Genomic DNA, 17966 nt, shown 5'->3' with positions numbered 1-17966 from the left:
TGTAACTATAGCTTAAGAAACAAAATCAGTGTAAACATGCACCCAGCACTTCTCTGCAGCCTCTCACGCTGAAGTGTGGATTACCAGATGAGACTGCCCTCTCCCAGAAAACAAGGTCAAAGGTTGATTGTAGAAGCAGCTCATTATGAGCCATATTTATTGTTAGATGACAATCTTTTATACCTGTAGTAGTTATGAAAGGAAGTCAGGTGATGCAGTGACGTAGCAACAAAGTTGCAACAAAGTTTGCTGCTGTTTGGCTCTGGACAGATTTGTTTTTGTGTCGCCCACTGCAGTTAGCATCCCTGCATATCTGCAAGCAGCATCAGAAAACCACAGATTTTTTAATGTGAAACTGCTTTATTCAGTGTTTTTACCGGTTTAAATCACCTGGTCTGTCCATTTTGGAAAAGGAAGAGATGAGAGGTCGAGATATTATCAGCCAGGCCGCTCACTGGGCCAATATTTGGCATTTTGCAGATTATCTGTATCAGCGCATTTATTTAATGATTGCTGATAAAATACATGCAAAGGAAGTGTCAACATGGAAGGAACTTTCAGTTTGTAAAACCTGTAGGAGCTATTTTCATTTACGCGTTGTTTAATTTAAATTTTCACTTGACTTTATGAAAAAAAGTTGCTGGGAACTTGCTGTTTACGATGTTGAATGTTTCAGTTTTGATTAAACCTTTGCTAAAGGCATTTAAACAAAGTTTTGAGTTGGAGTTATATTCATAATTCTAAATTTTGAAAGAAATATTTTCATTTTTATTGTAAATGCATATCGTTTCCGAATCTGTCTCATTAACTACTATTAATCAGTATCGGCCCTAAAAAAACAATATCGGTTGACCCCTTGAAGATAATTAGTCTCCTGGTACCTCCTGAACAATGAACGCTGGTTGTAATCTGCAATTCTCACCACTAGATGCCACTAAATCCCCCAAAATTTTAATTACCAACATGCCAAGAGTATTCTTTTAAATCAAACCAAACAGACTGCCAGGTGTGGCCCAACGTTTCTATCATCTTGTGCACTGGACCTTTTTCATCTAGCATCTGCTTTTTACTCAAAATAAAGAGTTATCCCAAGGCAAGTTCACTTCAGGTTCTTGTTTTCCTCTCTCTAGCTGTGTCCCATGCTGCTGTACAGCGACAGGCGTCTGTCCCTCAGCATTCCCTAGCCAAAAAGCACGTACACTGTTTGCATCTTTATTCCCCAGTCCCGTCTGACAGCGGCATAGAAGTGAAAATATAAAATTTCACATGGCGGTCAGATTAGTGAGGGTACTCCTAATCTCCCCTCTCCCCCCACAGGGGATCAGGGTGCAATCAGGGCGACAGCTTTTTGCCTTTTCTCTTTTCTTAACCAACCTCATTCTCCGTCTGTTTCCTCTCATCCTGCCAGACACTTCTTACTTCCCCAGCCTGCACTTTGGATCCCGCTTATGAGTGACAGCTCTGCTTTTTTTGTTTAAGTGACATGTTTTGAGCAATTAAATGTCAATCATCGCAATTTTTAAAAAAAAGAATCCGACTTGTCTGTGTTGTGCTACTTAATTACAGGTAACCTTGGTTGTTTTGAAGGTGCCATCCTTCGAAGCGTACATTACTTCAGCTTTTTGGTAATGAGTAATGAGTCATGGATAAAAGAGAGCTTGAAAAGTTTTCACTGAAACATCTTTATAACCCACATTTAACCAGCCCTGATTACTGGCTAAGAACATTTCCTTTCAGCGCAGCAGCCTGGGAAGTTGTCACAGGGGATAGAATAGACAGCCACACACACACAAGCACACACACACACACACCTGGAAACTGCTCAAGTTTTATATTTCCTTTTATCTGCTCCCTTGTTGGGTTTCAAACAAAGACATGATGTTTATAACTGTTTTCAGTCTAGTGTGAAATACATGGCTAGTTTGACGAACACTGTAGAACTTCAAATATGAGCCTGTCCCGATTAAATGCCCAGTCCTTTTCAGCAGCCCGGTGTGGCGACACATTTTGACAAATAAAGGCCTGTCTCGATTAGAGGCTCAGCCTGGTTATCATGCGGCTCATTTTAATAGAAGTTCTTTGAATGTATAAAACTGGATTTTTGACTACCTGCTGGAGATAACATTAGTTAGCTGCTTAGATAACACATACAATATGTATATACGTATGTTTCAACTTTTGTCAATATGGACATGCTACACACGATTAGCTTGGTAAAATTCTCTACAAATCAATCATTCAGTTAATCTTACTGAAACCATGAGCGCCAAAAAAGCATTACCGTCATAGTAAACAAGAGAGACACAAAAAAAAGAGATCCATGCCATTTTATTTAAAGCGAAGGAAAAATGTCCAGTGAACTATATTTATAAATATATAATCAGAATTATTTTACGGAACTTTTTTTTTTTTTAGGTCATCTCTTGTTTTGATTTTTTTGTTTTACTTTTTCTTTTATGTTTTTTTTTCTTTTTTGTTTGTTTGTTTTTTGGCAAATTATTTGGTAATTTCTTTGTATTTTTCAGATTTCTTACTAACTTCCCATGTTTTTTGAAAAAAAAAAAGACAATATGTCTACGTTTTAAAGGATTAAATCCATAATTTGATTGTATTTCCCATCTTTGCTGAGCAACAGTTTTGTGTCAGAGGAATTAAAAGCCCATCCCATATAGATGCGTTTCCCAAATACGAGCCTGTTGAGTTCAATGATTAATGCAAATAGTAGTCCAGGCTATTCATTGAAGTTTTATGGTAACTCATATGACCCTTGTCTTTTCCTGTATGCCCCCCATTGATTTTCATAATCTGTCACCTCTCAAGGGCTCATCAGGGGAGCCGGGTTTTCCAGGACTGCCAGGTGCCATGGGGATGCCCGGCTTCAAAGGTCACAGGGTGAGAGTCAACTCATATAACAACATACATGAACCAATTAATTTAAATGACCTGGATGATTTTGTTTGGAGTCTCCAATTGGCAGCAGAGGCAACACTTTATAAATGATTCATAGCTTTATCTGTCAGGAGTTCATTTACATGTTGTACTGTAGAAATGTTGACAGCTTAACATAATACAAACTTGTTCATGTATTATTCATATTTTGCTTAGATGACATGATTAATTTTAATGGTGCTAAAGGTTGTCCTTCACACTTCAAAAGCAGTACGTCCGGGCTCATAAATACAGTGCAAGCAATCCTAATCCGGATCACTCTGTTTAACATGCTGCGTTTTGTTTTCCGTACAATATGTTGTCAGCAGGACAGTGATGCTAATTTTCTCTTATAATTTCCTCAGATAGCATGCTGTTATTTAGATGTCACACTGTCAGTGTTAAAACAGAGACCCGGAAACACTGTAAGTTGGACGTGTACTAATGTTCTGTGTCTTTTTAGGGGGAAACAGGAGAGACGGGCCCTAAAGGAAACAAGGTACCATACTCTTTTTTTTTAGCACTTCTACTGAAAAGTCATATGCACACTTATATCAAAAATACACATTTTTCGTCTTACCTGCAGTGCTATTAATCTATCTAGATAGTTTTGGTGTGAGATGCCGAGTGCTGGAGATATCAGCTGTAGAGATGTCTGCCTTCTCTTCAGTATAATGGAACTAGATGGCACTCGGCTCGTGGTGCTCAAAGCGCCCAAAAAATACATTTGAATAATTCAACAGCAAAGTGTCTTTACAGAAAACATGATCTGTTTACTCAAGGTAATCCACAGACCTTGTTGTGAGCAGTTTCAAGTGGAACGATTTTCTCTGTACCAAACTACACCCATCAACCATATCACTGCTTAGAGGAAAGTGTATCTACTCATTGATAAGAAGCTGGTGTCATTAAGACATGGACATTAACAAACATCAATGGCGTCCTCTTCGGCTGATCAATAAAATTAGCTAGCTCAGTGATGCTAGGTGGGCTAGCATTAGATGCTAACCCTTATCGCTGAGACTCGGCAACTCAGACCAAAACAATCTAAGACTATTTTTTGGGGGCATTTTCCCTTTATTTATAGAGCAGCTTAAGCGAGACAAGAAAGGGGGGACAGAGAAGGGGGAGTGACACGCAGCAAAGGGCCACAAGCCGGACACGAACCCGGGCCGCTGCAGGAGCCTGAGGCATATGTGGCGCACGCTCTGCCCAGCGGCTTAGAGGTCGCCCCAGACCAAAGCAATCTAAATTGAAAAATAGCACCATAGGTAAGAGGGAAAACAGGCCTATTTATTTTAGATTTGGTAATGAACTGTCTCTTTAATATTTCAGCCACATATTTACTGTTTTAGAAAATAATGAGGACTGTCAAGCGATTAAAAAAATAAATCTAATTCATTATATGCTCTGTGATTAATCAATCTAAATTAATCGCATACATCATTTTTTGCTGCGAAGGCTTTAAAAAAATATATTTCAGTTGAATTACGGCAGATGAGTGCATCAATGAATAACTGAATAATCATTTTCAGTATGGTTTATGCAAACGACTGAAGTTTCCACTCACTGTCGATGACGTGTGCAGCAACACCAAAGTCATTGTGACTGCTAACTGAAGTCCAGTGATCCTCAGTCAGCGCAATATATTTGGTCCCCGCCACTACATCTTTTTTTTCCCCCTCTATTCTGTGCCGCAAAGCTGCTGGATTTTGGACACAATTGTGCTTCTCGATGGCGGTTTGTAAGCTGAGTCAGGATGCTATCTGTAAAGCCTCCGATAACCCCCTGTCCTCTAACACCCAAACTGCTCTGCAGTCTGTTGCAGTCCATTTTGCAACACTGTCCTGTTCCTGCTTGCCCTGTGCCACAAGGGGAAGAAACACTCACAGCTATATGCTGTACAGTCCATGTTTGGAAGTAGAATCTATGCCTCTATCTTGTTGAGGTCAAGATATGTAATGAAACCTAAAGACCTAATTCAAGTTCCAGGACACCACTGTCAATGTCGCAGATGACATCAATGAATTCACTGAGTCTCTGGTGGATTTAAATAGTTAAACAACAAAAGCAGCTCTTACAACAAACCACAATTACCTGACATGCATGCTTAACCGGACCGGCTAACATAAACCACAGAGAAAGTTGTATTACAACAGACCACAGAGAAGCTTGTATTACAGCAAACCACAGAGAAGCTCAGATTATAACACACACAGAGGTAGCATGACTTCATTCTCTGCTCAGGACACCATTACTCCACTATATCTTTATGTAACAAATACTTATTTGTAGCCATATTAAAGCTCTGAATGTTGTAAACAAGCAACAAGATGCCACATTGTTGTGCTTCTACCATCATTAACGCAGCACCAGTCACAAATTGAACAATCAAAGCATGTGATGAATGCTCTGATTCAGTTGCTTCCCTTGACGTGCACTAATGGAAAACAGTGTGAGAGCCCAGAGGAGCAGAGGAAGGAGAGCAGTGTGTTACAGTGCTGCGGGATGCAGTCAGAAAGCCACACACAAGATAAAAAGTCAGGTTTGTTAAAGGTCACCACTAGCCAATTCCTATCCCCTCTCTCCCTGGGTTTCTCTTATTGCCTGCTAGTGGTAATCATGACCTTTTCTCCACTCACTCACACTCACTCTCTCTCTCTGTCTGTCTCTCTCTCTCTCACACACACACACACACACACACACACACACACACACACACACACACACACACACACACAGAATGAAGACATGGACCAGCACATAGTAATACACACACACCTAAACTGACGCACCCGTTGATCTCTTCCTTGCACATACTCACACACCATATGAAGCCATAACAGCACGTATGTAAACACACTCACACGAACATTCAGTTAATAATGATGTATCTGTTTGCAGGGGGAGCGAGGCAGAGATGGAGAGCCAGGAAATCCAGGTCTACCTGTGAGTGTTGAGTCATTCTGCTTCCACTGGGTGGCAGCGAAGTACATGTTTCTATTGCTTTAACAGGGAGTCTGGGTTTTAAATGTGTGTGTTTGTATGTGTGTGTGTGCAGTTACAAGGACTAAATGTCCCCACAAGGGCATGAGGAGAAGGAGGAATATATTGGCCAGTCCTTACTTACAAGGAGCTAATTTGTGGTTAGAACTTTAATTTTTTGTCTGTCTGTAGCTAATATCATAAATCCCCTGTTACAAGTCACCATAAAGACTTTTATCACAAAATAAATATGATTATAATAAACTCCACTAATATAACACCTCTCTGAAAGTGACTTTACAAGGCGCTTTTCAAGATTAAAATCAGACAGCATATAAAAACACATAAAAATGCAATGAAAGACTTAACAGAAAATAGTGCAAGCAAACAGCAGTGCAAAGCAGGGTACAATCCAAAAGTGACTAAATGAGAAGAGACAAAATAAAAATGAGAGAATAAATCAGCACAGAAGCTCCAGACAGTGAAATAAAATCAGAAAATCAAAACAGAATTTGTTCTGAAAAAGTAAACTTTCAGCAGGGACACAAAATAAGGTAACTGACTCAGCCGAGCTAATCTCTTTAGGAGATGTGTTCCAGACTCTCGGGGACCTTACAGCAAAGTCACTGCCCGCTTCAGTGTTTAGACTCAACCCCAGAACAACCATATGAGGAAAAAAGTGTCACTACTCAGATTGTTGGCAACAGTGAAGAGGACCCAAACACACAGGCAGGACTGGCTCAATTGCAGGCATTTCACTAAAGATCAATGGTAGGTTTACAGACTAACAGCTAGCAGCTTCAAGGCATCCTAAACAGGCAAAGAGAGCTGCTGAGGTGAAGGCAGGCTGGCAGATTAGAGACAAGCAGCAGGTCTGAAACACACATCATGTAAAACAACAAAATCAATTCATCTCAAAGGAATCGCCACTTTCCTTTGCCGGAGTGTAAGCTGCTCCACTAAGAGGCATTTTTGTTGGACAGTTATTAGACATACAGGCACAAATGTCTTTGATAAACGGTGAGGTTTTAGTGTTCTATTAGTAACTGAGCTACTTGATAACTGTTTAGGATGGTAGAAGTTCTTTGACTGAGCAAGCTAGCACGCTCAGTAGGCTATCACTACCGTTTTTACCACGTCCTAATCAAGTGTCTGAATGACTGTGTGTCTGTAAGCCAGCCTAAACCACAACAGTGGAACATTACGCCAGTGTCAAGAGTACCAGGACCCTAAAACTACTGATGATAATTATATTCCATTTAGTAAACCATTACAGTATGACAGAAAGCCAGCCTGAACCAAACCCGGACCAGTAACAATGACTCTGTTCCATTCAAGTGTCTATGAAGGCATATCACTGTCAATAACTGCGTGTGGAATTATATCTCTGCTTGTGCACGCAAAAATGACATCTGCATGAACAGAATCAAGCTTGCAGGCGCACAAAAGAGATTTGCGCATTAAAGCCAGATCCGAGCACACAGAACCACACTTGTGTGCAGAATACTTCTGCTCGCTGGAGCAATACTGTAGCCTGAGAAGAGACAACCGCGTTTTAAGAGTGCAGAATCTGAACAACTTTCAATGCTCTCCTGCTCTCCATTTTTACCTGCTCGCTAACGAGTGTTTTTTCTTTTTAACAGTAAGTGGGCGGGCCCCAGTCGCCGTATCATCCCTAAATAATTAGTTTGCATATCGTCTTATTTGATTGGCTGCCGCCACAGAAGGAGAGGAGAGGAGAGGAGAGGAGAGGAGAGGAGAGGAGAGTAAAGAACTGAGGAGAGGAGAGGAGAGGAGCAGAGAGGAGAGGAGAGGAGAGGAGAGGAGAGGAGAGGAGAGTAAAGAACTGAGGAGAGGAGAGGAGAGGAGAGGAGAGGAGAGGAGAGTAAAGAACTGAGGAGAGGAGAGGAGAGGAGCAGAGAGGAGAGGAGAGGAGAGGAGAGGGACAGTGATATACCTTCACAATTGTCCCAGTAAAACATGACAGTGTGACAATGAGCCAGCATGAACCAGGACCTTAAATCTAGTAATAACTATGTTCCATTTAGTAAACCATTATACTCTTTTTCAAAGTTATTTCCTTGTTTGTTTTTGTTGCTTTCTTTCTTCTTTTGTGCCGATTTTTAGGTAGTTTTCTCGTAGTTTCTTCTAATTTCGTCTTAGTTTTTGAGTAATATCTTCTCAAGTTGCATATTGTCTTTTTTCCCATGTTTCCATGTTTGAAAGAAATCAAACCAATTAGCGCAAGTTTCAAAGGGTTAATTCAGTGTGGGTAGGAGCCAGGCAACCGCCGGTAGAAATTACATCAAAAATCAGAAAATGTTGCAATTACCCCCAGTCTAACCTATTCGTTAAATGAGGGGAAAAAAATGGCAGGTGCTGTTTTGACAGAATGAGAAACAGGATTGCAGGAGCAGGGTGAGATAAACAGGAGTGGGTGACTTGTGGAAAGACGAGAAAGAAAAGTTCTTCATAAACATCTTCACAGGGTGAAATAGGGCTTCATAAAGTGAAAGAAGCAGAATTGCACTATTGATTCAACATGTTTATCCACGTTGAGATGATCGTCCTCATCAATAATTGGTAATGAGCAAACATAATGATATAAATTGCTGTGTGATCTGCAATTTCCACCTTTCAGGCCAAGCTTTGTAAATTATGTTTTAATGGCAATGATACCATATGAGTACCATTTGAGAATTGATCAGGAAGTATCGATTACTGAGGCATCGATCCTCACATCCCTCGATGGGTTTACACAAAGAATCCAGTGCCTCTGTGTGTGTGTGTGTGTGTGTGTGTGTGTGTGTGTGTGTGTGCAGCAGCAGCATTATTGCATCATGTGGAGACAGAGTTTTGTAGTCTTCTCTGCGACACTTGAGACAGATGAAACAATTGTATTTTCAGTATGCAGCTTAATGTTCACACTCTATAATTCTACAGTGTTGAGAGCAGCCCAGCTTCCTTGTGACACACTCTCAAGGCTAAATGCATCAGCAGTGAATCACAAGTGTGTCACTGCCAAAATGAATACGACATATTTTTGTCTTCACACAGACTTCCTAATACTTACTGGGTAAAATAAATATGACTCTGCACTGCAGTTCAGGAGAGGGTGTGTTCTGTTTGCCTGGTTTCCCTCCTCATTACCGCTTGTCTTCTACTGGGGAAGTAATGTGGCGTTCACATTACAGCGCGTCACACCGCGCAGAACTCTGTGTTTCTGCAAAGACCAGTTGACACAATGTGAGTGTTGCTAGGAGATCATTACACACTGAAAGAGCATCTTTGTAACAAACATGGTAGCTGCGTCTGAGGGCTCATACTTCACAAAGCAAATGTTTTGTTAGTTGGCATTTCAATCTCATCAGCAGATTGAGTTTGCTCAGCTGCAATGGAACTGAAGAATAATAGTCAAACTCGTGTAATTCTGAGCACCTTGAGGATTTAAAGGGATAGTCCTGTTTTGATGTTGGGTTGTTGGGTTGTACAGCGTACTTTACCCCAGACAGCATGTTACAAACAAAGTTTGTACGAACAGTTGGCATGCTCCCAGTTTGGAGAAGCAGGCTGGAGTCAGTAGATTGCATAACAGAGGTTATGCAATCTACTGCTGCAGATAGGGTTAACAACATTTTTTTTTTTAACCACCTGAAAAAAAATAATATCAGTTTAACCCTTTAAAACATGAGCAAATTGATTTGATTTCTTTCAAAATCATTTGAAGGCCTTAACTGAACAAGACATAGCCAAAAAAGAAGTTACAAAACAATTACCTGAAAATATGCAAATAAAAAAATCTATTAAAAATAAAAATACAAATAAATAATAATAATAATAATAATAATAATAATAATAATAATAATAATAATAATAATAATAATAATAATAAGAAGAAGAAGAAGAAGAAGAAGAAGAAGAAGAAGAAGAAGAAGAAGAAGAAGAAGAAGAAGAAGAAGAAGAAGAAGAAGAAGAAGAAGAAGAAGAAGAATCTAAAACCAAAAACAGAAGAAGAAGAAAATTATTTAAAAAGTACTAAAAAGTATTACTTTTTGTAATTAATCATAATCATTATAAATAACGTTTTCTGGACATTTTTCTTATGTTTACAACTTTACCTTTCCAACAAATAGCCTGTTTTAACAAGGGAGCCAATCACTTTCACATCTATGCTTTCGTCAAAAGCCGCCAGACACCACTGGGAAAACGGTCATTTTAACATTGCTGAACACTGGAGCTGGTGGCTTTGATCAGTTAGTGAATTTGTGCTATTGTGCAACTTCGTGAATCCGAACTAACCCATTTAATCACAAAAGTCAAACAATAACACAAACTAACTAACTGCTTGAGGCAGTGGTGAACCAGCAGATACCAAACTATAATTACTGTTTTTTGTAATGGGGTCTTTGAAGTAAACAATGTAACAGCTATATTTTTCCATTTAAAATCACAGATAGACATATAGATAAAGGAGTAAAAATACTCTCTGCATAGTGTATTTAAGCTGATATATATATATATATATATATATATATATATATATATATATATATATATATATATATATATATATATATATATATATATATATATATATATATATATAGTTGCTGGCCCCCATCCACAGCAGTAGATTACTTAACTTCCATGTTGGACTCCTGCCTGTTTCTCCAAACTGGGAGTGTGCCGAATAACATCTACTCTATGTAGTACAAAAACTATGGATAAGTAACCCTTAGAACCCCTTCAAAGAAAAAACCTGAACTATCCCTTTAACATCAATGTTGACATGACATGGAAGAAAAATGGCAGCCAATCACAGAAAAGCAAAGGGAACAGAGCAGCTAAAAGCACAGATGTTTAGCCTGAACTTGGCTAAACACAAGACATATATGGCTTTTAAGAACCAAAACTGGCTACTTGCCGGTGCTGTTAATATCTTTGTAAATATCTATCTCACAGTGTTTGACCCAAAGTGGTCTCATATCTCAAGAGCCTGTCGCCTTGTTTATGCTGAAGGGTAAGTCTACATGCAGAACTCCAAAGGGCCAGTCACTGTGTTAAGTTGCTCCCATGCATTGTTTTTATCATTTAGCTACTTAAAATACTCTTCTCGAGAACTGGAAGGCTTCTGCCTGAGAAAATCATCTTATCTCTTTTTGAGCTCTTTTGTGTAGTTTATTGAAGGAGAAAACAAGGGCATGCTTAAGTTTCACCAGGGAATGAAAATGGCCACGATTAGTTGTCTCCAGGCGTGTACAACAAACAACAAAGCCAGTCAAATGGCTAAGAGAGGTTTGTTGAGTCTGATAAAGCCAGAGTTTTCATGAGGTTATGAAGGTGGTTCTCTTTTAACCTGGCTAGATCTCCACGGTAACTTATGCAGTACACATAACGTGGTCGGGGCCAGTTTATGTTCTCAGTTTTGGCTTGAAATCAGCTAAAATGTGCCAATCATGTCCTTTGTTTGCCACAGGATCCTACAAAAGGTTCCTTCATCTTAAGGCAAGTTAGATTTAAGATTTTTAAATATTTTTTTAATGTCACATGGAATTAAGTATAAGGCCAATTCTCTAATAACCAAAATTTGCAAAGCCAATTTTATTCCTTCCAAAAACATGGGAAAAACGCAATGAGCAACTGTAGTGATGCACGATATTGGACTTTTTGTCGATATGCAGTATGCCGATATATAACAATAAGGGGGCAGCATAGCTAACCTATACTTCATTTTGTGATAAAAGCACCAAATTTGGTAAAAAAAATATAGTTTAATGTATTTAGAAGAAATCTGGATATTGGGCCAATGCAGACTGGTGTTCTGGTGGCCATTTTCAAAAATGGCTGCCTGCTGTTAACATGTGTCCATGTTTTCAACACAACAAATATTGATTACATACAAATTAAAGTGAAAATATGTTTTGACATCAAGAAAATGTCAGCATTTGCCAGACTGCAATTGCTGTAGGTCATTCTATATCAGCTACAGATTTTTATCAGAATTTACTACTTCCTGTATAAATGTAGTTGAATGTGGCAAAGGTCATTCTGTTAGGTGTAACAGATCAATGTGTATGTTACAAAAATCTATCAGAATGGACAACTTCCTGTATAAATGTAGGTAAATGTGGGGTAGGTCATCCTGTCAGGTGTAATTGATCATTTTGTCAATTACAAAAATATATCAGAATGGACAACTTTCCGTGTAATTGTAGTTAAATGTGGAGTCGTGGTATTCTGATAGGTGCCGTAGGTCATTCTATCATTTACAAATGTCTATCAGAATGTACTAATCCCTATTAATGTACTATTCTACAGTACTACAATACACTGTCATTTACTCAAGCATCACAACAAAGCACAATAATCTGAACACAACAAAACAAACATGTAAAAATGACATGTAAACCTTGTAAAAAGTGTTCAGGTGACAATTTAAAGAATGACTGAAAGAACAGATGGAAAGCCAACCAGTGAGTTGGCTGGTCTTTACTGGTGTTACTGGTATTAGGTGCTAACTGCCAACTGAAGAATACAGAGAGAGCTCAGAGCTTAAATACCCACAGCTGATCTCATGGCTTTAATACTTAAATAGAAATGCTTGAAATTGAATGGGGGGCGTCTGTAAACATGTAAAATAAAGTCCATACATGAATAACACATAAATAACTGGGCCATTATATATAAAAATCATGTGTGCCACATTTGCTCTGGTATCCACCATCTGACAAAATAATAGAACAGTCTTTACTGATTCACGGCACAATATAATGAAAATACAATATAATGAAATTATATTACATTATATATATTATATACTTTGTTAATGTCCACAGAATTGGGAGTGAGTATTTTATTTGCTACTTAGGGTTACTAGTATCAAGATTATGTCCATTATTGCATGTGGATCCAATGGGATAGGAAAGTTTAACCAACCGCTGGTAGCTATTTTGAAAAATGGTTGCCGTGGCAACCAGGGTCAGAGTTTGTGATGGCCAGATATCCAGATTTGTTTCTAATGTATTCATAATCATGTCTGCCAAATTTAGTGATTTTATCACAAATTGAATAATTGCTCTGATATATTGAGCTATGCGGCCCCACTATAACTCACTGGGCCAGTTACCAATGCTAACACCTATATGTTTACTTTTTTCACCCTCCTAATTTAAGTGATCTTCAAATCTCTTCTTTAGTGGAATAAACATCATATTATGCACAATGTTATTGTGATGGCCCTCCAGCAGATGGAGACGTAAAATACAACGCTTTTCAATGAATGTAATATTAATTAACTGTGCAAAATAAGAAAAATACTTAACGTAAGGTTTATGATTTGTATATGTTCACTTTGTCGATTGAATGAATTAATAAATAAATATAAATATTTTCATATTTTTATTTGTCATATCAGCAAAAATTAGTATGTTGGCCAATACCGATATTTGATTTTAAAGCTCAAACCAGCGGATATCAGTGACGTGCTGATATTATCGTGCGTCCCTAAGCAACTTGGTAAATAACGTTTGCAGAAATTTGTAGCTTTAGAAAATTATTTTTAAAAAGCTAAGGACAATGTCTAGGGAAAAAAAAGCAGGGGGAAAACAATATTTATAGTTACATATTTAAAAAGATGCGACAAATTTATTATTATTTTTTAAGCACTTTTGTAAAGGTTATTTCTTTGTTGTTTTTTTCTTCATTTTATTATTTTTTTTAAACTAATAGTCAGGTGTTTTTCTTGCTGTTTTAAAAATGTCTTGGTAATTTTTTGCTGATTCCTTTTTTTGTTTGTTGCTCATTGCCTTCTTCCAATGTTCTTGTTCGTTTGTTCCCCTAAAAAACTGGCAGAAATCACTTACAAGTAAAGAGGAAGCATTTTAAGGGAAGCAGAACACACCCAGAGCCTTGGATTTATTTCCCAACACTTAATTCTGTAAAAAAAAAATGTCTCATGGATTGGTGTTACCACTGGATGGTGTCTTTTAAGGACTAACAGCTCTGCGGATGCATTTTTCATTACATTACAAGTAGAAAAAAATGCTTTAGAGAATGCATTACAATAACCAATCTAAAATGTTTTGTAAGCCAGCGGTTTTGACAGAAAAGAGAGCGGTTCTGCATCAGCAATGCAGAGCAGCGAGCACAGCTCCTCTGACATACTAACTCAGCCTTTGATATGTAAGCTGAAGTTTCTAACTGTCTCTCTCTATTTCCCCCTCTTCTCTTTTCCTCCCCACCCTTCCCGCTCTCTTTTCTTTCTTCCGTCAGGGCGAAGTGGGACCCAGGGGATGGAAAGGAGAGGTTTGTCGAATTAGACTTTGCGGTATTAGATATAATCCATTCTGTCTTATTCTGCACCGCAGTGAGAAGCCCTGTCAAGCCTGCACAGCTGCTATAGAAGACTTACAGAGCCAATACCTCCAGGCCCGGGGAAATCTGGCCCCCCGGGCAAAAATATACATCACAAAAGCCCTCTTTTCTAAAGGCGCACACATCTGAAATATCAAACACTTACTGTACCGTCTGCAGAATCACAATTTATGGAGATATAGCCTCCTTTAGTTGTGAAAGTGCCGTATCATTTGTAGGATATCATTTGATACAAGTCTACACTGTACTCGCATGCTTTTTGATCAGGAAACAGAAAATCTTTTAAAAAAGTAGAGAACTTTGGAGTGCTGTGTATAGATTTCATCGGGATATTTGACAATCAGATCCCCCGCTCCCCCCAAAACCTGTCTGTCAAACTTCGTTCTACTTTCCACGTTCTAGTACGGTTTGTACAGATCAAGTGGCAGATTTACCACTTGAAATATTTAGATGGAACTAGACAAACGAAGCTTCTAATTCCTACAAGTACGCTAATTTTTGCCAACTAAAATGACAACTGTTGCTATCACACTGTATCAGCTGTAGCTATCCAGCTAAAAAAAGCTAACTGTGTGTTGTTTAGTGTTTCCAGTTGATTTGCGGGTACTTTAAATTGACCCCCAAGTAAAATGCTTAATATGCACTTGGCAACATTCAGGATCTATACTAACAGACTGAAGCTAAACATATATGTCTCATGCATAAACTCAGCATCCTCACAAGTTGAAATAAAGACACAACATTGGTCCTGTATTTATGATGGCCCTGAGAGCTTAACACACTGCATATAAAGAAAACACATAGAGAAAACACAAGAAAAAGTACTGCATGAAGCTTACGACAAACTGTTTTCATGCAGGGACACCAAAAAGTGATGCAAACAGCTTGGACATGCTTGTTTTTGCAGTCAGGCCCCTAGGAAGTGTGTCGGATTTGAAGCCAATTTTTATAGTGGTCAAACACTTACACACCCAAAAAGATTATTTACCGTTGACTGACATAGCAAAAGTGATGTCTTTAAATAAATGGATCATTTTGAGCGCCATGACCCCGCACTCAGCTGAAAGTCTGTAGTGGGCTTGTTCTATGGGCCCCAGAATACAGAGGATCCAGGTAATTTCATACAGCAGGAAACCGTGGCTTCATGTGCTACTGAGCAACTTTCATAGGAATTAATGTGGACCCTGCATTGTACAGTATCCAGTTCTCTTAATACATTCATGTTAGTTGTTGCCATGGTTTGCGGCTTAAGATATTAAAGTTTTCGGACGGTCATTGTGATAGTAGAATCCAGATATAGTAAAAGTAAGCAAAAGGCTAAAGCTAGTTTAATGTGCAACAAATAATATATGAATTGTACCATCACAATGTAAAAATCAAATAAAACAATTACATTTTAGGTCATTTTTCAATACCACTGATGGCCAACTTCAAACACGTCTTGACACGTTTCTTTATTTGCAGTGTGCTGGTCTTTCAAGGCCATCGTATGCATCGCATAGTAAAGTTAGTAAGTTAATGTTAGCATACAGGACAGGCTCCAAACAGTGGGGAAATACTAGTGTGAAGTTACTGGGGTTTTTTTATGTAACCTGTAACCATACAAACTTGGGTAAGTTAGTTGTTGATATGCTCCTTAGCAGAAATACATATTTAGTTCACCGAAAATGCTCATGATTGCAACTTAAACAGTAGCTGATAGCATTTGCTCGGAGCATTTGTTGTTGTAGTTTTGGTTTTGAAGGGTTAAAAAAAATCCTCATTTTTTTAAAAAGAACTGGACATCTCATATTTAGCAAAACATGACACACCTGCCATCAATTGATTTTTATGTATGAGATAACATAGTTGAGTCAAATACTGCAAAATAAGCCTCACTTTAAGCTTTTTTCGTTTGTAAACTGAGGTATCCTGTCCTCCCTCCTGCTCCCTCAGACAGGACTGAAAGGTGATGTGGGCCACAGGGGGCCTGAAGGAAAGAAAGGTGACATGGGCCACGTGGGCCACATGGGTGCTGTTGGTCCCAGGGGATTTCCTGGCCAGGACGGGTTGCCAGGTCAACCAGGTCAACCGGGATATCCAGGAAAACCTGTGAGTGAACCATCTCCTTTGAGCAGATTTAAAAAAAAAATGGTCTGAAAGTAACAGTCACTGATTTCCTGTCTGGATTGGAGGAGTAATGTTTGGGAGTAATGGGAGTGTTGCTGTCGGTGCGTGTGGGCTACGGGAAGACAGAGAGCGGAGTGTTGAGGAGATCCTGTAAATCTGCAGGAACACTCAATCACAGGTTGAGCCTGTTTGCAGTCCCAGGGTGGATTCTGCTGAATCAAAGTGTAATTGTGTGTTGCAGGGCAAGCCTCCCTCAGATGAACATCTTCTAAAGCTCTGCACTGATGTTCTGCGTAGTAAGTATCTGTTTGTTTTTATGTCACTCTGCTTAGTGTGAAAGCCCGGCTCTGAAACTTCCTCTCTGCACAAAATGCTGCTAACACTCATCTCAGATCTGGAGTTTCACGTGACTTCTTTGATCAGTTTACACAGATCGGAACAAACCAGGGTTAAACTGGCTGCGTGGTGAATAATTAAAGTGTTTATTCACTCTGTAAAGAGCAGCAGAGTGGATCATTTTAGTTAGATACCTTACCAACCAAAATGCAAATGTAAATAATTATTCATTAACCCTTAGGGCCAGCTTAAATATTACACACTCATATTGCTCTGCTTTCAATTTTCAAATTCAAGTTTTAAAAAAAGTCATACATTAATATTATGTTCTACCAAGTAGATTTTTATTTTTAGGTTATCAAAGCCTGATACATCAATGATTTGCAGCAACACTGATTGTGACAGTGCACCTAGTGAGAACAGCATGTATTTTCTCCATGTGCCAAATATTGTTAAAAATGATGTAATCACGTGGAAAATGACAAAAAAAAATGACAAATTCCAGAATGACACCCAGAAATAATACAATGTTTTATGCTTCGATGGCTGTGGGATCAAAAATTTCAGTTTGAATGGGTTTCAAAGGCATTTTTCTTTTTTTCCACTTAACAGTATGAATTAACAGTTTTGTTTCCGCAGTGTATTTTAGACTTATTGTAGGAACTGAGCTAGAAATTCTGAGATTAAACAAAAATACATAATCTTCCCAAAATGTATGCCATATGCATGAACACAGCCAAAATTATCAAAAAATGAGGAGTGAAAAGCACATAAAATGTGTCAAACAGACCCTGAGGGTTAAGTGAGTGAATGCCGCAGTCTGAACTTATCACCTTTATCGAGAAAGCAAATCAAGAAGAACTCTGGGTGATTTACATTTGGCTAACATGCCTCCTCACTTCCTGCACTCATGTCTCTTCCATGCATCACAGCTACTCCATACAATAATGCAGGGGACGGGAGGATAGAGGATTCACATCCATCAAATGGATCACCTGACGGAAATATCAGCTTCTTGAGCTGCTGAATGCTCCACTATGGTGGATCTTGTCAGCAAACTTCCTAGTTTCCTTTTTTTTAATTTTTTAAATCTTGTGCACGTGTCCCTTTTTTTTTATCATTCAGTGCATCTCTCCATATACTGATATTTTTGCCGGTCTGTGAACACAGCACAGCCAAAGCTCATCATGAGTTATTTATATCCCTTAGCATCAGTTTGGGTTGCAGTGTAGGTA

General features: G+C 38.7%; 1 protein-coding gene and 1 long non-coding RNA gene across 2 annotated transcripts in view; one reads left to right on the top strand and one right to left on the bottom strand.

Moving 5' to 3' along the window:
• The window catches only part of LOC148185981 (uncharacterized), a 209893-nt gene that overhangs the window by 66499 nt on the left and 125428 nt on the right, over nt 1-17966 (bottom strand). The gene's annotated exons all lie outside the window — the stretch shown is intronic.
• The window catches only part of LOC121960882 (uncharacterized), an 80796-nt gene that overhangs the window by 51780 nt on the left and 11050 nt on the right, over nt 1-17966 (top strand). Inside the window, exons 23-28 of the mRNA XM_042510768.2 lie at nt 2821-2892; nt 3392-3427; nt 5833-5877; nt 14185-14217; nt 16222-16377; nt 16637-16691. Coding sequence (XP_042366702.2) covers nt 2821-2892; nt 3392-3427; nt 5833-5877; nt 14185-14217; nt 16222-16377; nt 16637-16691 — 397 coding nt within the window. The remainder of the gene's footprint in view (nt 1-2820; nt 2893-3391; nt 3428-5832; nt 5878-14184; nt 14218-16221; nt 16378-16636; nt 16692-17966) is intronic.

Source organism: Plectropomus leopardus, chromosome 21 (genome assembly GCF_026936395.1).
Source record: "Plectropomus leopardus strain MGB_pleo_1.0 chromosome 21, ASM2693639v1, whole genome shotgun sequence".
NCBI classification, from domain to species: Eukaryota; Metazoa; Chordata; class Actinopteri; order Perciformes; family Serranidae; genus Plectropomus; species Plectropomus leopardus.
Note: the sequence above shows the minus strand (reverse complement) of the source record. Positions and strands in the feature narration are given on the sequence as shown.